This window comes from Asparagus officinalis, chromosome 7 (assembly GCF_001876935.1).
Source record: "Asparagus officinalis chromosome 7, Aspof.V1, whole genome shotgun sequence".
Classification (NCBI taxonomy): domain Eukaryota; kingdom Viridiplantae; phylum Streptophyta; class Magnoliopsida; order Asparagales; family Asparagaceae; genus Asparagus; species Asparagus officinalis.
Window position 1 is genome coordinate 149,002,523 of NC_033800.1, and position 26,404 is coordinate 149,028,926.

Genomic DNA, 26,404 nt, shown 5'->3' on the forward strand with positions numbered 1-26,404 from the left:
CACAGACTCGAAGCGTGAGATATAATCGCAAGCATAGACTCAATGATGTAGAAGAGGACTCGATGGATTGTGGTTGGCTATTCCAATTTTTTTTTTTTATCCAAAATGCAAACTCACAACATCATATAAATGGACACATTGGAATAGATATATTGGTAATTTGACTTTAAACTGAAATCCCAATATTGTTGCCTATTTGAATGTGAAAGACTCATGAAAACTTGGTTTCTTTAATTTTTTTTTCTTTTTTTCTTTTTTCCATGAAACCAAACTGTTCACACTTTCTTTGTTTACTTTTTAAGTTTTGTGAAGCAAGTTTTGATTGTCTAGAATTTTGTGTTCTAATTGTTGGCTTTTCATTGTTTTTCACAGATATCATTTTAGCCCTGGCATTAAGTACAAAGCATCACTTTGCTCTAGTTATTTTCATGCAGGCAACTTCTCTTGGTTCTAATTGCTTTCCTTCATCATTATTGATGTAGATATCAGCAGTTTCCAGACTTAAAAGTAACAAATATCCCAACTTTTCTTGGTTCTAATTGTTTTCCCTTTTTTTCATCTAATGGAATTTTATGCTAAAGTTATATTCGCAATTAATCTGAGATTTGCATTCTCTGTAAGTTTCTACATGCTCCAGCTTCAAGGCCTTGAAACCATCAAATATCCCACCAAATTCAAGTTTATTGAAAGGAAAAAAGCCAAAAAAATGAACGAACTTTGAAAGGGATCTTGAAATAATTAGAGAAAGGTAATTTTTTTATTTTTATTTTTTTTGGAATTGGCTTTACGAGCCACGTCAGCATACCCTATCGCTTTATCCTATTTTTACAACTACAAATAAACAATTGAAAAGAAAGAAAGCTGACATTAGGACTCACTTTTTTACAGTTTCCATCCTTTTACGTAGCCAAAAACTCACAGCTTCTCATGCAGTGGAGAGCATGGACAAGAATCCATAAAGGAGACCACCAAATCTCGTTCAAATATTAACAATAACTAGTCAAGAGCAATTACATTCACTATTAGTTCGAGGCCCTAGAAAATATTACATAGTAACTGAAAATTAAAGCATGCATAAATTACAGGAAATAATTAGTACAAATAAAAGGCGTGTCACGTAGCAGAACTATTCTACTTGTACAACAAAGGCCCCGACCTGGACACAGCAAACCTCGGCAATGGGCTTGGGCCCTGTCCGCCAGAACTCGATCCCTCGACAAACTTCACTTTCCGGCCTGGTCCATACTCCAGCGGCCCAGACCGCCTCCGCTGTTGCTTCTCACCACCGACATCCTGATGATACTGTTGTGCAGGTGCGTTGAAGTAAGCAGAGTCCTGTGCATGAGACCGAGGAGTGGACTCTCCACCTCTGTGATGATTATATCGGACAGCAGGAGATGCGTGAGTGAGAGAGATGAGAGGCGATTGTCTTGGAGATTGTGACAGTAATTCCGGTAGGATCACAGGAGATGAGCTCATGTAGTGTTGCTGGTACAGAGATTGGAAAATTGCATATGGAATGTGAGTTTCTAGCGTGCTTCTGGGGAGGTAAGGGGAGATATCGCAGAGGTTATCCAAGAATATCAGCTTTGGTATGATGTGTGACCTGCATTGAGGAGAAATAATGAAATACACGACACAGTAAAATCAGAGACTACACCATCTTAAATAGTACTGGGTTGCCAATTATTCCTAGTGGAAACGGTTGTTGGGGATTATCATAAGAACCTCAATAAAAAGTAACAAAGTACATTGAAATCCGATGATTGGATAAGAAACGAGTGCATTCATACAAGGTTATAAGCTGCCACTGTTGAGGACTAGATCAATTGTGTTGGTTTTATCATCTGCATCGTAGATCACTAAATGCAACAATTAGGGGGTGCGGTGACAAGATTATATTACTGGTGAAAGGAGGACTGGAGATGGGCTCAAGAGAACTTGTTTGGAAGGGAGTCATACTGCAGGATTGAATGGAAAGGAAGAATAGGATTCATCAAGCAGATGCCAAATACTAAGGATAAAGCCTCTGTCAGTGTTGTTGCTGATGATTGCATCTCATTTTAATCTGAACAAAAAGATTGATTATGGTCGTTATGTATTACTTTTATCCTAACAAGAACAATTGCAAAAGATATATCATATACTTGAGACCTCCTTTCATCTCATATTTACTTGTGTACACAAAGGATACATCATGGAGGTTGGGTCTTGTTTCAATCTAAAACAACCCAAGCACCTTGCAAGAATCAAGCATCTATTCATATCTTTGTGCATAGAATTTAATCATCTATAAATAGAATAAATATTCACAACTATTGGGTGATAGTTTTGATATGATTGATGTTCTTGTGGGTCTTTAAAAGTAATTTTCAATGATATCAGACATACCATGAGATCAAATAACCAGCGGGCCATTGGAGAAGCCTATAGAAGAGAGCAAACAAGATGGGATAACTAGATGCAAGTCCAGGAACTAGCAGTCTATGAGAAGATTTTACTGATGATGCAAATATTTGAGATCAAAAGCACAAAAGTTTCCAGGATAAAAATACCTGTTATTATCACTCCATGAATCAAGAACAATTACTGAGGCACATTTTACATAGAGTTGCATAGCAGACTTAATGCTTGCTTCAACTGAGACACGGCTCAGCATTTCAGGCTCTACCATCTCCTTGGCATGCCCATTTGAAAGAGATGCTCTCTGCTTCTCTGCTCTTTCCAGCCTAATAAACTCGCTTCCAGCTATTACAGCATTGATGCACCTACAAAAGCCAAAAGAACTTAAGAATGCTGCAATAAATCGAAAGGATGGACTTTCTTTTTGCATCACTATATCAACGACCCACAACCCTTAGCTCACAATCCCAGTAGTGGAGGTTCTTTTTAATATAAAATTTTCCAGAGTTCCATTATTTGCATAGTTACCTTATTACTAATCTTAATAAGGTTCTAATTTCGTATTATTATCACTTCTTCGAAATCGATCCATTATGATCCTGAAGTTCTGTCAGTCAGAACTTCTTAAAACTTGATACATGTGTTTTCTGTGCGTGCCAGCACACCGGCATCAACAGTCCCAAGTTCTATCTACACAACGATAGTTTTGCACATATCAATGTTAAAAACATGGAATTAGCCTTTCAGCAAAAAGCTTTGGAATTGTTTAATTTTAGAAATAAGTATCAGCAAATATTGCATAGTAAACTCGTCGTCCGTTCTGTGTCCAGAATTTTGTTTAGCAGGGAAAGGACTTAATTATCCTTTTCCAGTCCCCTCGTTTCCCAGTAAAAGAGCTATCAAAACCCATGAATGCCAGACGGAACCAAGAAGCTCCAAAGAAATAAAGTAAAACATATAGTTTAATGATAAGATACATAATACAACTTAAGAATTAGAGTAATACCTGGCTAAGCAGTGCACATTATTGTTGAATCCACCAGTATGGACATTATAACTAGTTGTACTCCAGATATTGGAGGCCATAAGTGTAGCATAAAGATATGGAAGCAAGCTCCAAGAACTGTCAGTTGAAGCACCAGATTCTTCCATGATTGAATGCATCCATTCCGTGTCATGCTCATCAACAACACCTACACTATCCGCCACTTTTCTCAACCTTTTAATTTCGTCCTTATCGGGTACGTCATTAGGTAACTGCTTAGCTACCCCACCTAGCAAGGAAACAATTAGAGGTGCCTTTTCTGCTAAAACTTCTCCAGCAGCCTCTACAAGATTCCTGCGGAATGCTATCGTCTGACCTGCTTGTATACAAAAATCAATCAGTGTCTCCATGTCGAGAATTTGTTTCAGATTCGATTCTCTTTCAATTCGGTCACCAGAATTCAAACACCCAGCTATAGCCTCTAGAGCTTCACGATTTGACCTCAGAGATGTGTTAATACAGTTTAATAATGCTGCAACGTGTTCTCGCATTGTCCTGTCAATTTTGTCAAACCCATAACCGCCGAAAATGCGAATTAAGGCCTTAAGTTCGCTTGAACTAGTAAACGACTCTGCTAAATATCCGCCAATATGTTGTGAACTCTTGAAGCAACTATGTGCAGGCACATATACAATCCCAGCACCAGATACATCTTTGACAATGTTCCCAATGTACCAGTTGCAGATGATTTCTACTGCAGATCCGCTCTGTAAATCGACAGGCTTTTCAAACTTGTGTAGAATGGAAACTGGCCCAGTGAAGGCTTCCATCAGTAAGACTTCACGAATGCCCTCGGTGAGGTCCATACTGATGTGTTGCTCCGCTAGGTGGATGATGCTGATGTGCCTTCGTATAAGTGATTCCATAATTGATGGGCGTTGAAGGCCACTTTCAGTCCTCAAAACAGTAAGTAGCCTTCTCCTGAAGTTTGCAAGGATACAGTCTCTCATATACTGCACAAGAAAGCAACCAAGTGTAAGCAAAAAGGTCAACCATCCGGGAGCTAAACCATGATATTTCTAATATATTAGATCTAGGCAGAAGTAGTTCTCTCTAAGACAAGAAAGATTGGAAAATAAGAAATATCTAAAAGCTTTTGAGTCGTGTATAGAACCTTCTGAATAGTTTGAAACAACACATCTCTTTGGTAGAGGGTGGGGGGACAAAAGGTTTGCTGTACTACGAAGATGGAAACCCAACTTAATATGTCGTTCATGCTCTTGTACTTCCCCAATGAAACCATGTTCATTGAATGGAAAAGAAAACTACGGGGAACAGAAGTAATTTCCATATTTAATAAAAGTTTGGGAAAGTAATTGGAGCCTCAGAACAACCAAATAAGGCAGTGAAAACAGGTCAATTAGAGCCAAGAAATTAAGAGGTTACGAAGTAAGACTCTAGCACAAGCAACTTTAAGGAAAATCAAGAGACAAGTAGAATATGCAGACGGCCTAAATAGTAATTAGCTGTATGTATCAAGAAAGTCCTATAGCATGTTGTACATAATTGACAATGAACAAAATGCTGTCCGTATGAGATAAGTTGATAGATGCTATCATCTTTTTGTATCTGATGGAATGAGGCCGCAACCAAAAACTCCAAAATGGCTTCAAATGAATCTTTGATCACAGGTTTAGCCATGTCATGCAAGCTTTCTATAAAATTAGTTTTAGCTTAGAAGAACAGAACTTATTCTTGAGATTATGAGCAGTAATATGCTTAAAACCCCAAGCACCCGGAACTTAAATATTATACTGTTACCACAAATCACGGCAAACAGCCCCCAGTGCCAGTACATTCTCTTGAGGAGAGGACGCACAACTTTCAAGGGGTAATTTGATGTGTAAAAAGAACAAATCTCAGGGCCTAACTCTTGGTTCTCTGACACCATGTTAATAAAAACTTATGAAAAAAATAACATTATTGTTAGGTAGTGGACAAACAATTTACTCAATGACCAATTTACGCGTAATATTGTAAATCCCTCAATCAATGAGCAAACGAAATGAGATGTTGCAGCATCAATATTAACATGAGATGTTATGAAAGCAGATGCCACGCTTAACTGTAAACAGAGTACAGCTTTTGCTCTATGGTTGAATTAAACTAAATTCTAGAAGTAAAGTTTTTGCTCTATGCTCGAATTAAACTAAATTCTAGAAAATGAAATAGCAGACCTCTCGAAGAACAAAGACATGGTTTAGAACACATATTGGCTCCATATCATTCAACACAGAGCAAAGATTTGTCAATCTCTGCATGGCAGCTTCTAACCTGATAATTTGTACAAATTAGGAAAAAGAAATTGCAGATGTTATTAACTGAAATCTCCATAAATTTAAATAACTCACATTTTGACAGAGTTACTATTTTCAGGATAGCTCTCTTGTCCTGGCATTGGAAAACCAGGAAATGCTTTAGGTGATTTTGAATGGTTTGAGAGTTTCATTGCATTGTTCATGCGAATGGCTGCTTGCTCTGGGAGAAGCTGAAATATTCAGTATAATGAGATTTAACTATGGAGTTTATGTGTTAATCTAGCAGATAGAGGAGCAGAAAACTTGCACACCTGCAATTCCAAGGAGCCAAATCCACCTTCCGAGTCCAGAATATTTATGAGACCTTCCAGGCCACCCATGATAGATTCAATAAGGGACTCAACATACAAAATAGCATCTCTTCCAATTTTACTCAACTGCATAAATCATAAAATAGTTAGCTGGTCAGCCTTTAGATTATTCAGAATCAAGACATCTTCAGTGACTTTTATGGTTTAGTTGGCATTAAACAAAAGATTAGAGGAAGTTAGTTTTTTTTTTTAAATCCACTTTCTAACCAATCCATAGGTTTCCTAAATGCAATTGAACACAAAAGATACATAAAACACACATAGGCACTAGTTTGAGGGAATACAGTAAGAAAACCATCTCAACTTATTTAACGTATATCAACATTTTTAGACCTTCCAAACTTAAAAAATCAATTTAATGAGACATTAATTAAACTTTTATTATTTTGATTTTTTTACATGGAATTGCTTTTGTTAACTGCACTTATAAACCATACTTTAATAAGATTTATTTTAGGAATTATGGGTATTCGTGTTTGTAACCATCAAGATTTAGGATAATTTTAGTAGGTAAGCAACTATTTGACTGTAGCTCAATGTTTTGAATAGAATATAAAGCGCATATAAAGGTCATATAAAGCAGGCAAATATATTTGAGAACCTGATATCACATTTCTGCATACTTGATGCTTTACATTTTACAATGTAACCTGACACTAGAATTCTCATATATAGCACTAGCATGGTGAAGTTTTCTTCCGACCTGCGAATAACAAATGTTTTCTGTTACATCTTTAATTTTCATAAACTTCTTAGGAGATTTACTTATATTTTAGCAGCTGCATGATTTTAAATCCTTTCTATCCTTATACAAATTACCAGACCACGAGCAAGTACTCTGTTAATAATGCATAAGCTCATTGCATTGCTAACATCTGTATTGTAAAGAGTACAGAATACCTCTTCTGGAACAGTAGTAGAAGCACACTCTGGAAAACTGCTTGCAACTCCAAGCCACGCACAGCAGTGCTGTGGGCGTCCTTCTGGCCCAAACATGGTGTTTCTGAATACCTGTTTAAATAGCAAAATCACGCATTGAATAGAGATTCTTTGTTAAACATAATCATAAAACTACAATTTGGGGAAATGAAACAATTTGTAGGAAAACAAACGCTTACTGCTGTCAGATGGTGGTGATAGAAATAAAGCTTTTTGAGGCTTCCATGCTTCGATAGTTGAGCTTCAAGTTCATCCACACATCTAAAATATAAGAAAAGGTGTCAGTAGATGAAAAATTATGCAAGGTTGTATGCAGTATACTATGGAACTGCATGGAAACTTATGATCACAAATCATAAACAGTTAACTATTGAAGAATAAGAAGGAAAAAATCATCATTGAAATATTGTGAATTATTTCCAGCTTGGACCCTGCAGTTCAGATAACTGCAGACCAGGTTAATTTCCAAATTTTCTGGCAAAACCTATGTTTACAGCCACCATATTAAGCAACTGAAATGTCTTCAGCGGCAAAAGGGCCCTTATGCAATTCAGGTTCTGACTCTATGAATACATTAGAAGCTTGTAGTCTTGTACATTATTAGTAAAGTATCATGAACATCAACAATTAAGCTTGAGCATTTCAGTTTTCGAGCTTTCACAATCCATTAACCAAGATTTAGCCAGCTCCATCAACTTGGAGTGTAAAAAAGCAGAACTTTTAAGTTAACCCTTCTAAATTTTGAAATTAATTTAAACTGATTTGCTCGCTTAAGCTTCTTTTGTTAATACCTTGACTTGTTGTCATTTCACTTCTAAGATTTAAATGCTTCCAACGATATATTGACAAAGAAACAATCAATACACTCCTGATTCTAGGATGCATATATTCACCTGCATGACCAACTAGCTTGATTTTTTACTATCTCAATCATCTTACAAGCAACAGTATCATATCTCATGTTGCCATCATATTCTTCAACTGGCAAGACAAGGTTGGATTCCATGGATCCAGAATATAACAGTAATGAATATGCCTTTTAGTTTAAACTCGTCCATTTGCTAAATTTGGCCTAAGAAACCTTTTTCATAACATCCAACTGAAGTTAAGCGGCATCAGAATGAAAAGACGTGGTATTACTTAATTTCAAACCACTTTGAAAGTGCTAAAGGCAAACTACTGACAAAATCAAACAATTGACATAACAGCTGTATCCTTAGTGGCTGCACTAGCAGCCAAAAGCCCAAATACTTAAGAATCTTGGCGCTTTCTCCATCTCATTAAACTGGATAATAAATTTGGAACTTGCTGAATTTTTATACAAAAATAGGTTCCCTTCACAATTTATTAGAACAAAATATTAATTTATACAAAAGGAACACTGAGGCAAGCCAGATGATAACGCATATGCAGACTTAGCCAGTGAGACTTGGCTCGCTAGTAAAGCAGAATGTAAACAATGGGATGGCAGTTGGAGAATAGACTAGAATCATTGCTCAAAGAAAAAGAAGAAAAGGAAAAAAGCATATGCAAACTTATAAAACTGACACTACCTGGACCAATTGTATGCAGCATTTCCTTCAGACAACAAGCCTTCTTTTCCAGTTGAAACCGTTGCTTTTTCTAGGTGCCTAATATTTATAGATGACCTCGAAGATGTGACAATCATTAAAATTGACAACCAGTGCTTCCGCAAGTCCTGAAGGCATAATATTATACTTGTAAAAAAGCTAGATCAGTTTGTTATATAGAGGTAAAATTTATTTAACTCTAAATAGTGAAACAATCTTTCTAGAGCAGACATGTATGCATGTGTATGTGTACATAACACTGGAGGAAAAGTATTCATATTTGCTGATAATGTTGCTCTAAGGCAGATGACCTTCTAAGCAAAATCCATTATAGAAATCAATTCATACTTAAAAAACTTTTTCTCTGAGGAAAGTTGAGCAACTGCCAGCTACTTCATAAAGAGTTCTAATTGAAACACAAAAGGCCAGAGAAGAACACAAGTCAAAGAAAGAAAAAAAGCAATCTAAGCCACATATAAGAAAACAATAAAGTGGTCTGCCGAAGTACACCATGGATAGACTAATACACAAAATCCTCTTAACAAAAGCAAACAGAGATGAGACTATCGGTACTAGTATTATCTCATGCCCTCCTCAAAGAGGATGTGCTATTGGACTGTCAATGATATCATGATCTAATCTGTATAACTATAATACAACCTAACCTTTGAATCAACTAGACCCAATCTTCCTTTGAAATGAAAATGTCGATATAAATGAGTATCAATATGCTAAAGGAATAGATAATAATGAAAGTATTTGTAAGAAACTAAGAGGTGGCTCAAATTCGTATACGGGAGTGTCTTGGAGAACGAGTCTTCAGCTGAAGAAGAAGATAAGAATAAGGCAGAGAAAAAATGAAAACGGAATGAGTCAGCAAAGGAGGACGCCGCAGTTGTTAATTTGACAGAGAAAGAAAACAGAGCAGAATAAATAAAGATGGCAACTTGGACTTCGACCAAGAAAGTTAGGGATCAAGTCTATGTTGGTGTTGATGTTTTGATGCAGATGACCTTTTTTCCCCAAGAAAAACTTGGATGGTTTGAATCGTTTGATAATGATAGTTGCTATCTCCAAGATCCTTACAAGGTGGAGGAAATTAAAGATAAAGGTACTTATGGAAATTCTCTTCAAACTTGTAGTCTTGTGACTCTTGTCTAATAGTCAATATGTGGATATTAAAACCGACCCACAGAATTTTTTAACTAGGGCTTGAATTACACAGGTTTAGAAACCATCCCACTAAAACATGCACTTGTGAATTTTCACAGGTTTAAAAATGCAATTATTATGAATTTTTACAAGTTTAAGAAATAACATACTCTAAAAAGTACCTTCATAGCACCTTATGGTGAAAATATTAATAAAAAAATCCTACCAATGAAATGATGAGAAGTTTGAAGACAACTACGCTTGACGTACAAGAATCAGGAAAGTAAAAGATGAGTGTCTTACAGATAGGTCACACGTAATAGCAGAGATACTCTCTCCTTGAGGCTTTGGTATGTTCTCAAGACAATGAACCACTTGTTGAAAGAGGCCCCTCAAAGTGGCATCTAAATCCAGAGCCACCATTCCTGGAGTACCAAGTAAAAATCGGATTCTTCCAGCACAAGATGATAGATAGGATAATGCATAACCTTTTACCGCTGCATATAAATAAGTTATCAGTATTTTCGCAATACAAAAAGATTTTAGACAGGTTCTACTGACTTAAGATTTCAAAATTTGTAACTTAAAACATGGATTTACTTGGGAGAATTAAAGAACAACATGTAAGGAAACATTTTAAAAATTTTGATGCTATCAACTACTATGTCCCATATAGAGGTTATGTCAGCCTCAGGGTAAAAGAAGCTATTTATTTGCTGATCCAACCTCAAGAAGATACTTCTTTGCAGATTAAAAAGCAGATATCTATTCTACATATTTTATCCCAAAAAACATACTTTAATGAAGTCCTCATATTTTCTGATTTGCAGTTTTGACCCAAAATCACTTCACGTTAACCAATCGAACCAGTTCTTTTAGAAATCAGTCACTGACTTTTCAGATTTTGCACATTCTTAATGTCTGCTTGAAAACTTTATTCAAACCTCTGAAAATTGCAACAACAACAACAACAAAACCCTCAGTCACAAAACTAGAAACCCATCTCACAATATTGCATATGACTTTGTCAGGTCTTAGTGTTGACATATTAGTATTATTAGGGACTTATTTGTAAGTTTTGTAGGGGCCTATATAAAGCCCAAGAGATCTCATAATGAATTAGGGTTTTCACATTCTTCATGGTATCAGAGCCACCAAAACCCTAGCCGCCCCCCTCCTTCTTCCTCACCCGGCTGCCCCCCCCCTTCTTCCTCGTCCGATCAAACGCGAGCCCCCCCCCCTTCATTCTTCCTCGTCCGGCCAGCCCCACTCAAAGCCATCGGAAAGCCCCCCCCTCGCTTTCATCGGTCCCGATCCAAAACGCGAGCCTCCCCCCTTTTTTACCCCTGTTCCCCTCCTGTCCGAGACACCGAACCCCCCCTGTTCTCCTCCTGTCCGAGACCCCGAACCCGACCGCCGGCCCCTGTTCCCAGATCCGAACCTCTACCTGAACCCCTGTTCCCAGACCCGAACCCCCCCCGACCTCTGTTCCCAGACCCGACCCCCCCCCCAGACGCTCTGTCCAGACCCTAGCGCCGAACACCCCCGCGACCTGCCCTGTTCCCAGCACCCGAACCCCCCCCCTCCTACCTGTTCCACGACCCGAACCCCCCCTCTAAATTCTTCTAGCGCGTGCCAACCTCGAAGCTCCCCTCTCTGCTGCGGCTATGCTGGACCTAGAGTTTGGCATGGGTTCCCTTGACTCAGTCCTCGAACTGATGACAGGAAGAGTATATATCTCACATCGATGAGGTATATAACTGTTTTTGGTTCTTGTTTCCTCTGAGAAACGAGAATTTGTTTGCGATCCTACTCTTGTTGTGCAGCAGTGGTGCTGCCGAAATTTTTACTGCACACAAGGGTCGGAAGAGGAGGTGATCAGGTGTTGGGTCTGAAGCCTGTTCGATGGAGGAGATCATCAAGAAGTTGAACCCTGCGGAGGTGTCAACTTTGATGAAGTTGATGAAGTTGTCGGCTGATGAAAGCACGACAAGACCATCGAAGAAGTTGGAGCTTCCGACCATCGATCTGAAGCTTGATGGACCGAATACGTACCTGAGCTGGTCGCGACGGGTGAGATACATCCTTGCAGGGAGGAATCTGGAGGGTTATCTGACAGGAGAGGTGACAGAGGAGGAGGACTCAGAGGGAAGAGATGAGTGGAAGTCCACTCATATGTTGGTGTACATCTGGCTTCTCAACTCGTTGGTCCCGACGATCGCCGCCACGGTGGATGGCATTGAGAAGGTGAAGGACGTCTGGGAGAAGTTGAGGAGGACATATGATGGAGTGGGGAATAACCTGAGGGTATTCCAGATTAAAGGAGAGATCGACGCCACAGTCCAGGGAGAGAGGACTGTACATGAATATGCTACAGAACTGGAGCGTCTGTGGCTGGATTATGACCATTTTTCCCCCCGGGCAAGCTGCAAGGACCCAGGATGTAAAGAGCGGGAGGCCTTTCTACAGGAGAGGACTATGGTGTTTCTCAAGGGATTGACATCAGAGTTCGCTCAGCGAATCGCATTGCTACTAGCTCAGCCGAAGATTCCCACACTTGAGGAGGCTGTCTCTGCTATGATCCAGGAGGAGACTCGCATTCGGCTGCAGGCAGGGACAGGTGGACTTCCTGTGGTGAAGTCAGCAATGGCAGCCTCTAGCAACACTGGATCTAGGGGAGAGACTCGACAGTGCTACAACTGTGGTGCGGTGGTCGTGCTCTCCTCACGATACTCAGGAAAAAACAGCAAATAGCAGGGGATGGAGATTTGAGGAGTGGGACTGCGGAGGCATCCACTTCGTTCTTCGTCAGAGGCAATATTGCTACCTATGCTCATCCAAACAAAGGTACTGATGACATACATGCTCTTGCTTCTATGTCTCCCGACAGATCATCAGTGGATAAACGGCAAGTAGCAGGGGATGGGACTGAGGAGGCATCCACTTCATTCTTCGCCAGAGGCAATACTGCTACCTATGCTCATCCGAACAAATGTACTGATGACATACATGCTTTTGCTTCTATGTCTCCTGACAGATCATCAGCATGGATAGTCGACTCCGGTGCGTCTTGTCATGTGACAGGTAATGCTAGTGAGTTCTCATCATATACTCACTTAGCATCGCCTGATAGTATTCAAACAGCTGATGGTACATTTCAGCCGGTGGTTGGTAAGGGTACAGTTGATTGTACTGGTTCTGTAACTTTGTCCAATGTTTTGCATGCTCCTTCTTTTCCAGTCAATCTTTTATCTATTAGTTCTATCATCCTCCAACTAAAATGCATCGTCTCTTTTGATATTCCCAAGGTAATCTTCCAGGAGAAGGGGACAGGGCGGAGACTTGGGACTGGCACATGGCGTAGTGGACTGTGGTATCTGGATCGTGAAGGGCTGGATTCAGCATTGGTGTCAGTCATAGAGGAAGCAGGAGTAGGATCTAAAATGAGTGCTGAAAATGAGTTAATGCTCCATCACCAGCGTTTGGGACACTCATCCTTTAGTGTTTTAGGTAGATTGTATCCTTCTTTATTTGAGAAAGCAAATAAACAGAAACTTGTGTGTGATGCATGTGAGTTTGGAAAGCTTACTAGAAGCTCTTATGTTAGTTCTGGTCATAGAAGTTCTCATGTATTTGACCTGGTACATTCAGATGTTTGGGGGCCTTGTTCCACAAGTTCTATGAATGGATACAAATATTTTGTTACATTTATTGATTGCTTCTCTCGTGTTACTTGGTTATACCTGATGAAGAATAAGAGTGATGTGTTTGGGTGCTTCCAAAATTTTCATAGGACTGTTCAGACTCAATACGGAGCAGTGGTGAAAGTATTGAGGTCAGATAATGGGACAGAGTATACCAACAGAGCCCTTGAAGAATATTTGTCAGCTCAAGGAATACATCACCAGACAACCTGCCCATACACACCAGCACAGAATGGGGTAGCGGAAAGGAAGAACAGACATCTGTTAGAGGTTGCTAGAAGCATGATGATCTCTATGAATGTCCCAGAAACATTATGGGGACAAGCAGTATTGACCGCAGCAGCGTTGATCAACAGAATGCCCTCGAGAGTGCTGGATTGGAAGTCTCCGTGTGAGATATTGAAGGGAGATAATGGTGGGGTTCTTCCACTCAAAGTGTTTGGCTGTGTGTGTTTTGTGAAGGACAACAGGCCGTCTGTCGGGAAGCTTGCCCCTAGAGCTGTGAAGTGTATCTTTGTGGGATATTCTGCTACTCAGAAGGGATATGTTTGCTGGAGCCCGGTGGAAAAAAGGTTGTTTGTGAGCATGGATGTGCACTTTCGAGAACTCGAGCCATATTACACCCAGAAGGTAACTTCATCTGTTAGTAACTCGCCCAATACTAGAAGTATGGGGCGAGAGGAGGAGAATGGTGAGAGACCGGAGAGCAATAATGTGGAGAACACTGTTCAGGGGGAGCTACTAACATATAGTAGGAAGGGCAAATAAATTGCAGGAACAGTACCTACAGTGCCACTAATGCTGCCAAGTCTCTTGCCAACGCCTACCCCGACTTCTGAAATACCACCAATTTCATCTCAAGGTGATAGCATTCCTACTGATAACATTCCTCTCTCTACTCCTCCCACACCAATATCAGTACGGAGGACTACTCGCAGTAATGCAGGACATCCTCCCGATAGATATGGTTGGGATCTTGCCCAGTATGTATCATATTCTAGTATCCACCCTGCATATGGAGCATTCATTGCATCATTGGACTCTGTTACTGTACCTAACAATTGGCAGGTTGCTAAGAAGGACCCAAAATGGAAAGCGGCTATGCACGAGGAGCTAGGAGCTCTAGAGAAGAACCGCACTTGGGAGCTAGTAAAGTTACCAGAAGGAAAGAGAGCAGTTGGATGCAAGTGGGTCTTCACTGTGAAGCAGAATCCAGATGGACAAGTTGAGCGCTACAAGGCTCGCCTGGTGGCAAAAGGGTATAGTCAGACATATGGCATCGATTATGATGAGACTTTTAAGATGAGCACTGTTTGGACCTTAATCTCTCTGGCAGTAAATGGTGGATGGAAGCTACACCAACTAGATGTGAAGAATGCATTTCTTCATGGAGATCTAGTGGAGGAGGTATACATGGAGATACCACCAGGATTTGGTACAGATCAGACAGTGGGAAAGGTCTGCAGATTGAAGAAGTCTCTCTATGGTCTAAAGCAATCTCCCCGTGCTTGGTTCGACAGATTCAGAAGGGCTATGATTGGTATGGGATACCAACAGATCAACGCCGACCATACAGTGTTCTTTCGACGGAGTGGAGGCCACATTACTATGCTTGCGGTATATGTGGATGATATGATTATTACAGGGGATGATGAGAAGGAGATTGCCCAACTCAAAGTGAGACTGGGTAAGGAATTTGAGGTGAAAGATCTTGGCTTGCTTAGATACTTTCTTGGAATAGAGATAGCTCGAGGAGCGGAAGGGATCATCCTATCCCAGAGAAAGTATGCACTGGATCTTCTCAAAGAGACAGGAATGTTAGGGTGCAAACCTGCAACTACACCGATCGACCAGAGGTTCAAGCTAGGTGCTGAGGCTGGAGAACCAGTTGATCGTGACAGATATCAGAGGTTGGTGGGAAGGCTGATCTATTTGAGTCACACACGTCCTGATATCTCCTTTGCAGTAAGCGTGGTGAGTCGCTACATGCACGATCCGAGGAAGGGTCATATGGACGCTGTGTACCAGATTCTGAGATATTTAAAGAGTGCCCCCGGAAAGGGGCTGATATTCAAAAAGAATGGACATGTGAATATCGAGGGTTATTGCGACTCTGACTGGGCTAGCTGTGCTGATGACAGGAGATCCACCTCAGGATACTGCATCTTTATAGGAGGCAATTTAGTCTCGTGGAAGAGCAAGAAGCAATCAGTGGTGGCGAGATCGACAGCTGAGGCAGAGTATAGAGCTATGGCCTTAGGAGTTGCTGAGTTGCTATGGTTGAAGAGTATGCTGTTGGAGCTGAAGCTGGATCAAGGAGCTAAGATGAAGTTATAGTGTGACAACAAGTCAGCTATCAGTATTGCCAACAACCCAGTGCAGCATGATAGAACCAAACACATCGAGATCGATAGGTTCTTCATCAAAGAGAAGTTGGATAGTGGACTACTGGAGCTAAGTCATATTGCGACTAAGGACCAGGCAGCAGATTGTCTGACTAAAGGGCTCAGCTCAGTAGATATGATTAGAGGATGTGACAAGATGGGCTTAATAGATATCTTTCGCCCATCTTGAGGAGGAGTGTTGACATATTAGTATTATTAGGGACTTATTTGTAAGTTTTGTAGGGGCCTATATAAAGCCCAAGAGATCTCATAATGAATTAGGGTTTTCACATTCTTCACTTAGCTTACGAACTCTTACTCTTGAGATCAATATATGTCTCAAGAGAGTTAAGTGTAGTTAGATGTCCATATACGTTTGCTGGTGTCAATTTAAGATTATCTGGAGATTGCTTAAAGCGAGATATACAGATATCAAGCTACCACAAGGCAACTGAACTGTTAGCTCATGAATTAAGTTGATTTCATTGTTTTCATTTGCATCTATCAACGTAATATTAATTAAGAAAACATGTTAGTTTTACTGCATATAGAAGGGTCAAACTCGGATTATTGTTCGTGATATATCTATACATGCATTTGTTTTGTATGAAAATTATTTTGCTTTTAGCAATACAAATTCCTCACGATTCTCTACTATATTTCTGAAGCAGTGCCACAGGGGTCTGTGGTATGCTGGAACCATGGCACTGCAGTGATGTGGTATTCTAGAGTTATAGACCTGCACCATTGGAGTCATATAGAGTCATATGTGGTTTTTTGGGCCTGTACCATTAGGATATACTCATGAGTCATGACCATAGTTGTATGGCTGTTGAAAACTTTTGAATTTTGCTTCTTTGACTCCTGTACAACATTAGTTACATTTCTGCACAAGTTTTCCTTTTTTATTCTTCTTTTTTGCATCTATTGCACATGCATGCTTTCTCCAGTCTGATCCACTAGTGACATATAAGTTGTCTTGTTCAGCTGTGTACCTCACTGCTTCGGTTTAAAGATTTTAAATTGTAAATAGCTTAAGATTCAGTACTGAAGTGTTTAGTAGCTGTTCAAGGTCGGCTAGTTGATCCACTTTATTTCTATAAAAAGCAAGTTTTAGGTACAGAGCATGTTTGGCAAATGATCAAAAAGGATTATAATCAACTTTCGAATGTTTGGAAACTGGATTAGTTTGGAATATAATCCACAAAAAATTAATCTGGGGCACCCCATGTTATTTTTTGATGGATTATAATCCATGAGGTTTGACCAAGTAAAAAACAATTATACACCTCATAATTTCACAAAATCCCATGCCTCATTTAATAAATCACCACCAACCCATGTGCTTTTTGGTCATTTTGACAACAATGAGAGATTATTATCCACCTATTTGCCAAACACTCTACTATTGAAAACATATTATATTCAACCAAATTTACCAAACACTATGAAATCTATGGATTATAATCCAAAAATGGAGTTTAATCTAAGTGGATTATAATCCAAAGTTCCCAAACATGCCAAAGTCTCTTTGAAACAACCGATAACATTTATTCGAATTTCAAACACATTTTACGTGGAGGTTAAAGCAAATATGCCCCAGGATTTTGGGATTGGTGATCATACCCTTGGTCAGGTAGAAAATTTGATCATCAGATGTTCATCTTGTCATTACTACATGTGCTGTGGTGGACAATGGATGATACACTGGACTACATGCAAGTACCATGAGTTCCCCTGCCACTAACAACTATGAACTACCATTTATCTAACCCCCACAAACCTAGCTACGAACTACTAGGCTTTTATCTACTAATTTCGCGGTGATCAAATTATCGAAGTACTCACATAAATTTCAAGTTCTACTTCTATCCTTGGTTCAATGATATCAGGATTATACGTATGAATTTTGTTGAAACGTGATACATATAATATCAAGTAAATGCAGCTTGGATCTACAGGACTTTTTAAAGATGGATTCATCTTTCCCCTGTGTAAGATAGAATAAAGTAAGAGAACAGTTAGGTTGAGGTTTCAATTACTGGAACCAAATCTATTAGTTTCTGTGATAAAACAAACTGCTTGCAAAATTTTATGATACACACATAACTGGATTGGCAAGAACCAAATAACTAACAGAACTGAAAATAAGGATAAGAACAAGGTTGATAATATACAGTAATGTCTATGCAAAGAAGATCACTAAACTGCATGGCTTCTATCACAACTACTAGATGAGAACCTCAAAGTCTAACGACTCTAACCTGCAATGTATTTGCGAACTAAACCGCAAAGTTTATCCATTCCATCTAATAAGAATCCTATAGTTGGATCAGCTGCATCCTGCAAGCAATGAAATTGATGTTATCGTTATCGATAGGTTCATATGGAATGGACAAAACATGTTGTATCTTTCCACAAGGACAGGCAAAACACAATTTAGAATATAGCATACTTACAACGTCAATGGATACCATTCGTGTGGCTTTAGATTTTGGTGATGCAATTCCAACATGTTGGAAGTACCAAATTATCTCACATTGAGCCAAAGCAAGTGCGGAAAATACCATCTGCAGAAATTATACTATATGATTCACTCTAAGAAACACAATCTGAATCCAAATAGAAGTTTAAAGAAAAAAAGGAAAAGCATTGAGCTCATTTTGAGCAATATCCATCTCTTGGTCATCATGTATCAATCTTTATAGCATATATTGGATCCTTCATATCAATCTATACAATATCATATGCTCAAGGAAATTGGCATGCTCTAGTAGACTACAGTCTACAGTAGAATGGCATCTGATGCACTGACGTGCTGTAAATATATCCTGTTAAGTTGCACTAATTATATGCAGCAGATTGCACAAATTAGATAGAAGCATTCGATGGATGATCATGATTAACACAAAGTTGAGACGATAAAAATCCAGAATCAGAAGTTGATATAACACATTTTAGACCAACAACCATCTAGAATCTAGCGAACGGAGTTTATCATAATCATGTGAATAAGACAGAAAAGTATATGTATAAACAATAAGTTACGGTGCGGTTCTCGTACCTGAATATTAGGTGCCAATAAACTAGGTTGATCTGCAAAAAACAAAACCATTCTCCCAATTTCTTGTTTGATAAGTATCCTCCTCTCCCAGTGTATAGCATTACAAGTGACAAGTGCTTGTTCCTGGACCTCACTGCAATGAATCAATATTGTCAAAAATTAACCTCCCAACCCAAAATGTAGGTACCAGTTCACAACAAATCTGAGAACTAGTGAAGTGCTGAAACAAATAATCAGTACTAAAATATTTGACATCAGGAAAGCAATATATCCAAGCTACCCCTGAAACGCTTTAACTTCCACACCTAAAGAATCTATGGGTGGTCAAAGGATTATCGAATATAGATAGTTTCAAGTTATTCCCCAAGTGATATATAAAATAAGTGGAGTTCAATCAGAAGGAATATTAGGGCACGTACCATATCATTTTCTCGACCTGTTTAGCAACATTATACTCCAAATCTGCTTCCTTCTGTTTTGCACGTCCAGATTTGGCCATTTTCTTTGATTCTAAAATTCTTGGCAGAACGTAAAGCTGATATTCTTCATGCAATAGGACATACTGCAATGTAAGAAAAGATGTTGTTTAAGAAGGTGATAAAAAAAGACTATTAATAGCTTTCTCCACTCCAGAACACACTTACCTCATCTCTGAATAGGGTGAGGACTAAGTTTTCCTTGAGTACAACCTGGAAACAGAGGGACAGAAATATGATTTATAAGCTTTCCCTTTTCAACAGAAAACTAGGGAAGAAAAGTTGAGCCAATATAAGAACGGTAATAAAAAAATAGTTACTGTGGGTAAGAACATACTGACATAAATATAGGTGACAGAAGTAAAATGGTCTATGAGAATACACATGGTAAGCATGTGAAAACACAAGAAGCAGCAGTGACAGAGAAGGAGAAAGATATATGGGTAATACGCTTAAGGTGTCAATGAAGCTTCCAATACTACAAGGTACTTAATTTAAAGGGTAAAAATTAGCAACAGGTGGCAACTCAGACAAGTAAAATGTTTGATGCCAGTGACACTAGTATAGCATGTGTTATTTAACATGAAATGATGTAGGCCATAACTTATCAATAGGGTGAGAATTCCATCTATACTACCAAGAAAAGAATCTGAATTGAAGTCAAGGAGCAAAAAGAATACACAAACTGAGCTGCAGAGATTTAAAATCACTGAACATGCATGTCTCAACTTGATTTACGGATGAAAGTAACTTTATTTCAGCAAAGAGGCAGCAATCTTATCTACTAACAAAGAATAGGTGTGGAATAACTAAGCTCATGCAGGAAATATGAAACCAGGGATAGCAAGCTGGGCAGTTGTCCTTGTTCACTGCTCTGTTGACAATTAAAATTGATGACATAAAAAATATACCATTGCAATATCAATACTTGTGACACGGAGAAGCTCATCAGGACAAACAAGATAGCCATATAGCACCCATTCTCGATAAGCAGTCACATTAGCCAAGTCTTGAGCCCTCTGCAAAACAATGAGATATTGATTAAAAGACAAACATAAAAGTTGATATCAGAAAAGAAATATCTATCCCAACAATACTTCTCTAGCAAGGAAATAGAAATTAACACTTGGAAAGATTTTGGAGAACAGACCTACCATGGGATGAGCAGAGTTTGTCAGTATATCAGGATAACGAGGATGAAATGGGCTTAGAAACCCTTCATTTCTCAGCTTTTTTGTGTCGGTAGAAAGAAAAATGATAGGACCCACGGCCTCAAGTACCTGCAATAGAGAAGAAACAGAATGTAAGGGCACCAGAAGAAGAAGCAAGGTTGGGCACCCCAGGCCTTCTTAAATAGATAATTTTTGCACCAGATATGTCTTAACAGAGATCATCGTGAAATTATACATAGACAACAAGCATGCATCAGATTATCCACATGCATTTGCAATCTTAGCTGTAATAGTTATTTTCCATTAATTAACTAGGTGAACTTCAGATGGTTAAACCATGTATATAATTCATCTTTTATAGCTGAAGTGACATCTCCTTCAGCATTTCCGAATGTTTCTTACATGTTTTCCTACTATAATCAATCTTTAACAACAAAGAGAGTGCAGCATAATCAGAAGATGGCCCCCAATCAAACTCCACTTTGTAAAATAGGACTTTTAGGATATTATTCAATACTAGAACTAAAGAACTTCAGTACTTTGAATAATTGGTTCAAGTCCTTAGCAGAAAGTAGCCATACATCACTTTCAAAATGATGAAGGTAGACATATGTCAAATTGCACAGAAACATGCATGAAAATAGCCATGGCTGGATATCAATGTTAAGCAAGACTGCAAGAGATAGAAGCATGACCTCTCCTATACGAGGGCTGACAAAATTAAGGTCTTCTTGCAACCCTTTTGCTGGTGGATCATAGGAGTCTACAAACTGAACCAATCTGATGAATAGAAGATAAAAGAACAAAGACAAAATGAGAAAGCAATTACTTCAAACAAGTAATCTTAAATCAATTAGTGTAGAATGGGTAGAGTCAAGTGAATCAAGAAATAAAGTGGACTACATTTAATTGCTCTCTCCTTTTAAAAAAAAGTGCAATGATATGCCACTATGTAAGTCAGCAACATTTCTACCAAATACATAGACAATATTTGATGTCTTCTTTATGGCTTTGCCATACGTCTAGGCAGTTTGGATCTTGATTCAGAAAAACTTCACACAATGAACAGACTTCAAGACAACAGAGAAATTTACCTGATGGAGGTAGAATTTTTAAGCGTTTTTTGGGCGATACACCCCCCAAATCTTTCCTATTTTCAGATGTACTCCCTAAATCTGCCTTAGTCCCCCCTTACATTCTCTCACATTGGCTTTTTATACCCCTCTCCTTTAACACCATTAAAATTCATAGGGGTAAATAAACAAATATGAAGATTTGAGTAAATCTGCATATAAGGTGGGTATGTAGGCAAAAAAACTTACTTTTACGGAAAGGAGGTATTAAGTAAATCTGCATATAGGCTAGATTTTGTGTGTGTGTGTGTGTGTGTGTGTGTTTTGTTTTTGTGTGTGTGTGTGTTGGGGGGGGGTATATGGGCAAACAAACCTTACTTTTAGACAGGGGGGTATTTTTGTCATTTGACCTATTCTCAGTTTGAAATTTAACGGTGTTAAATGTTAGGGGTATCCTACCTCAATGTCAAAGAGTATACAAGTAATAAGCATATTCTGATTTAAGGGTTAAATCTGGAATAAGATAGATTTGACGGGTACACAGGTAAGAAAACCCAATTATAATAGCGCATAATTTCTACCATATACTGGCTGTCTAATTCGACTTATTTGCTTATTTTCTTTTGAAATGATACTCATATGGATAGAAATGTGCTTTTGATGTATGTTGGTTACATTTGAAAAATCAAAAAGAAGCTAATGAACAAAACAGAAGAAATGTTTGTGGAGACTTATTCTAGTATTAGACTTGTAATTTTGGTAGAAAAGTTTGCTGAGAGTTCTATAAAAGGCAAATTATTAGTTTGGAAGTTTAGAGCTGACTCTAAAAGTTTCGGTTACAAATGCCTTGTTGATGGCATTGTACTCGTATGGGATTTTTTAAGAACCCCATTATTAGGAAAGTTTTTTATTTGAGTATGACTAGGTCTTTCTTTTTGGAAGACTAGTTTCTGGTTGATCAAGTTTTATAAGCCTATAAAACACTGTTTGCAACGAGTGATACTAACATTAGGAAATCAAATGGTCACTTACTTGCAACAAGTGATTCTAGTTCTTTATTGATAGCATGACAAAAAAGATGGGAAAGAAAAGATTATAGTTCACAGAGAGGAATTATTCCAAGCTTAAACTATATCACACCATAAACGTAACTTCCTACCGATGGTAAAACTCACAGTCTCGACCACCTCTTGACATGGAGTGCAAGAGATTATACACTTGAATAATCATTTTTCTTGGTATCTGCGAAAAAGGAATATTTTATTGTCTTAGAATAGAAATTGTACTGAACACATTAATTCAGTGCAGCTGATCAGCATGAACTATTACTAATATACTGTAAAAGAGGCAAAAGGTTCAAAAAATCAAAAGCAAAGGATAAGAAGCTGCCTTATCAGAGAAAAGATTAACGCGGACAAAGGAACAAAAGAGATCCATGAAAGCGTGTAGAATTAGTGAGTTCTGATGCGGCTGCAAAAACAGACAATCAGCTCATCAGAACATGTATCAACTTGCATAGAAGCGTCCAAGCAGTGACAAATGTACTTCATAAAGAGTAAGCGTTTACCAACAAAGTGATGACTGTACTACTCAAATCCAATATAAGGCGCAAAGCTTGCTCCCGGAAAGCCATTAAGTCAAGTAGAAGCTGCACAGAAAAGAAAAGGAATAGATTACCGACATCTGCCATCTATTACTAACAGGACAAGGCTATATATAGTCTGTGGAACTAGTATCTCACAACAAAACTCCATTTGTCCTGATAGTTACTTGCATACAGTTGGTCATTCTCCTACCTTAAAATACACCAGAATAGTATTATTTAAGATGGATGAGCTTTACATCTTGATAATTTGTTCATGGATTTAGCTCCTATACGTTGAAACTTAAAACATACAGAGTGAGAGGTAAGACATCTGGTAGGAATGAAATGTTCAGAAAATTGAAGTTGGAATAAAATAAATGCACAAAGAGGATCCATCTATCTTGGACCCACCATAATGGACCTAGGCGCCAGGAGTATCATGTAAACAGTGAAATGGAGGTATAGGCTAAACAAGCAATTATATGTCAAAAAATTTTGATGTTTAAAATGAAATCACAGTATAGACTATGGCACTCAGTGCTGCTAGGTTCATCTCTACTACAGGGTCAAGTTATAGAAAACATCCAAGTTGGGATGACCTAAACCTGGAAATTGAAGGGTTGGGCTGTTCGCCATTTCCTAAGACAAGTTTTAAGGAAAAGGAAAAGCAAGAGCATGAAGATTAATAGATAAAGAATCCCGGAAACATACAGTGATGGCCTCCTTCTTATAATTTGATTAATAAATTAAGTTCGCCTAAAAATATAAGTCAGCGTGACACATGAAAAAACTTAATATATGCGCTCAGGATAACACAATTCTGATGTTTGGGGTTGAAGAAGTTGCAGCTTAAGACGTCCCAATCAAATCAAACACTAAATAGCCGTACAACAAGTAACAAATTTGTAATCATTTGGAGACTAGCCAGCTTAATAATTAGTGGGTGAACAGCATAAATTAGCAAATCAAGCAGCATACCCCAATCCACGGTTCTAAATTCTGTAGATAACCGTCTGCGCTGCCATTTAAAGCATCAAGTGCAACTTTATCAGCCTGCATAAGAAAAGCGCGTATCATAACAAGATCTAGTTATTACTAAAACGAACCCCCACTTAACCAAACAAATCTCACTCTCTCCAGCTGCAACTTATTCGGGTGCTCCGGAAACCTCTTCGACAAAAGTACACAAAGCCTTGGAAAATTAGGAAGCACGCCGGCCATCCAAAACGCATCCGAAAATGTATGCGACGCAACATCAGGGCTATCCAAAACACGATACAATTTGTAAGCTTTGGACAATAAACCCTCTGCGACTTTAGACAGCTGGACCACAGATTCCACGTGTAAGCCCTTCTGATGAGCTCCAGAACCCGGTGTTGATGTCGAAGGGGAGGATTCTTCGGCGTTGAGGTACTCGGACCATCGAGACATGCTATCCGAATCCCTAGATTTTAGGGATTTGGCCATGGTTACAGCTGATCAAGTAGCCTACAAGCATCGAATAGAGCCAAGGTTCATTCTTTTTCACGCAGAAGGTCAAGCATTGGTGTTTATTGACTCTACAATCTTGAAATAATAATAATAATAATACAAATTTTAAAAAAAAAAGTTGCTTGCATATAGAAACGCAATCCAAATCCCTAGATTTCGAAACTGATGACCGAAATCGAGAGAAATTTTAAGGGATCGTGAGGCGATTGGACCTTTTTCACCGCATGTTTCAGTGCTGGGGGGGGGGGGGGGGGGGGGGGGGGGGGAAATGGCTGGGTAGCGAGTCGGCAAGAATGGGCGAGATGAAAATCCCAATCCGCCCTGCTTCTAGAGAGAAGGAGAAAGAGGCTTGGACTGGCCGAGTTCAGACAAAAGGTCTAAATTTTTTTCGCAGTTTTTTTTATAAAAGTGGGGTTTTTATTTGTGAGGAAAAAGCGCGAGAGAATCTCGCTAATTTTTGTCTTGTCTTAATTAATTTGGTGGGTTTTTTTCTATGGATAAATTGTTTGTGTTTTCCTTTTTCTTTTTCTTTTTTATAGATGTTAAGCGTCGTTGGAAAAGATGGCTGAAGTCAAAATATTTGGACTGCCGCACAGCAAAATTTTCGATTTCCCTTTTAATTTTTTAACTTTGATCGAAAGATTTTCATTTCCTCAATTTAGTAAACGTAAGTTTCTAAAATCCTAAAAGTTAGTCATTTTGTTAATTTTTTTTAGATATTTTGCCAATGGTGATGCTTGGAGCGAAATGGCAACTTTCTAGTTTATAAATATGCAATCACTCGTGAAGAAAATAGTAGAAATTGAATTTTTTTTCCTCTTTCAATAGATCGAGAAAAGTAGAGTTTAGAGCATCCGGAAATAAATTTGAGTTTAAGATTGAAGAAGTATATTAATTTTTTTTTGAAAAAATAAAATGGTTGTAATAAGTTAAACATCTTGCTCGAAAATTTCTTCAAGAAAATCGGAACTCTGAAGAGGACCTTCAAAGCCTTCAAGAAAAAAAATTATTTTTCTCCATAAACAGTTTCTGTGTATATGTGCAAAAACTAATTAATTTTGCATTGCCCTAACAAAAATTAGTGGATTTTTATTTGATTAAGATTCTGTTTTTGGCGTAGGCTTTACTTAAAATCAGTGGCCTTAATTTATACATGCTTGGCGTGAACTCCACTCTAAGAAGTAGTGGCAAAGAGTTTTCAGTGCTTTCAAATTGATTTATTATTATTATTATTATTCAGTCCCTGGTAAAGTTAAAGGGAAAGAAACAAGGAGATATTGTTATCATGGACGTCCATAATTAAAGGAACTCCTTGTTGACTCAGTCCCTGCTGTTGGTAATCACATGAAGTTGCTATATATTTAAGCAGTTTGCAGTTAAGCTAATTGATAAAATAAGTTCAGAGATATTAACTTACATAAGTTTTCAAGATAAGTTAAAAAAAATCTCCCCTCACAATCTAAACAATTGACTTAAAGCAACTTATTATCACACATAGAAAGAAACATCAGTGTTGAACGCTTCGAATTTATTGTCTCATCAGAAAAACTATTTCTAGCTACTCTCTTTTACTCGTTCAATAAAATGTCATGGAAGAGCCGAGAGCGAGAGCTCAAGCATCATTGAGAGCAAGCACACCAGGAAGAGATTTGCCCTCCAGCAGCTCCAAGCTGGCACCACCGCCGGTGGAAATGTGGCTCATCTTGTCAGCGAGCC

At 38.5% G+C, this 26,404-nt stretch overlaps 2 protein-coding genes across 2 annotated transcripts in view; both read right to left on the reverse strand.

Annotated features, from left to right (window-relative positions):
• On the reverse strand, window positions 957-24,712 carry LOC109849692 (probable protein NAP1). The gene is made up of 23 exons (XM_020419552.1): window positions 24,329-24,712; window positions 24,176-24,250; window positions 23,180-23,260; window positions 23,002-23,082; window positions 22,772-22,854; window positions 21,235-21,319; window positions 20,522-20,647; window positions 20,279-20,386; window positions 19,536-19,580; window positions 19,311-19,453; window positions 18,892-19,024; window positions 18,287-18,397; window positions 18,092-18,170; window positions 10,043-10,236; window positions 8,570-8,715; window positions 7,196-7,277; window positions 6,978-7,088; window positions 6,018-6,143; window positions 5,800-5,936; window positions 5,626-5,722; window positions 3,410-4,401; window positions 2,556-2,768; window positions 957-1,606 (listed from the first exon to the last, which is right to left on the reverse strand). Exons 1-23 carry the CDS (start codon window positions 24,662-24,664, stop codon window positions 1,132-1,134), a joined length of 4,059 nt encoding a protein of 1,352 aa, XP_020275141.1. The 5' UTR covers window positions 24,665-24,712; the 3' UTR covers window positions 957-1,131.
• LOC109849463 (phosphoglycerate kinase, cytosolic-like) overlaps window positions 26,065-26,404 on the reverse strand; it is a 6,745-nt gene continuing 6,405 nt past the window's right edge. The window contains 1 exon segment of the mRNA XM_020419297.1: window positions 26,065-26,404. This exon segment is cut by the window's right edge and continues 11 nt beyond it. Coding sequence (XP_020274886.1) covers window positions 26,301-26,404 — 104 coding nt within the window. The 3' untranslated portion in view covers window positions 26,065-26,300.

What these genes read in the sequence shown, in the direction of transcription:
- LOC109849692 (XM_020419552.1), bottom strand. Translation starts at nt 24,664, where the DNA reads ATGGCCAAATCCCTAAAATCTAGGGATTCGGATAGCATGTCTCGATGG. An exon ending in AATAGTAACTCTGTCAAAAT is followed by an intron (nt 5,723 to 5,799) that starts GTGAGTTATTTA and finishes ACAAATTATCAG; the next exon opens with GTTAGAAGCTGCCATGCAGA. An exon ending in TCATGGAGTGATAATAACAG is followed by an intron (nt 1,607 to 2,555) that starts GTATTTTTATCC and finishes TCCTCAATGCAG; the next exon opens with GTCACACATCATACCAAAGC.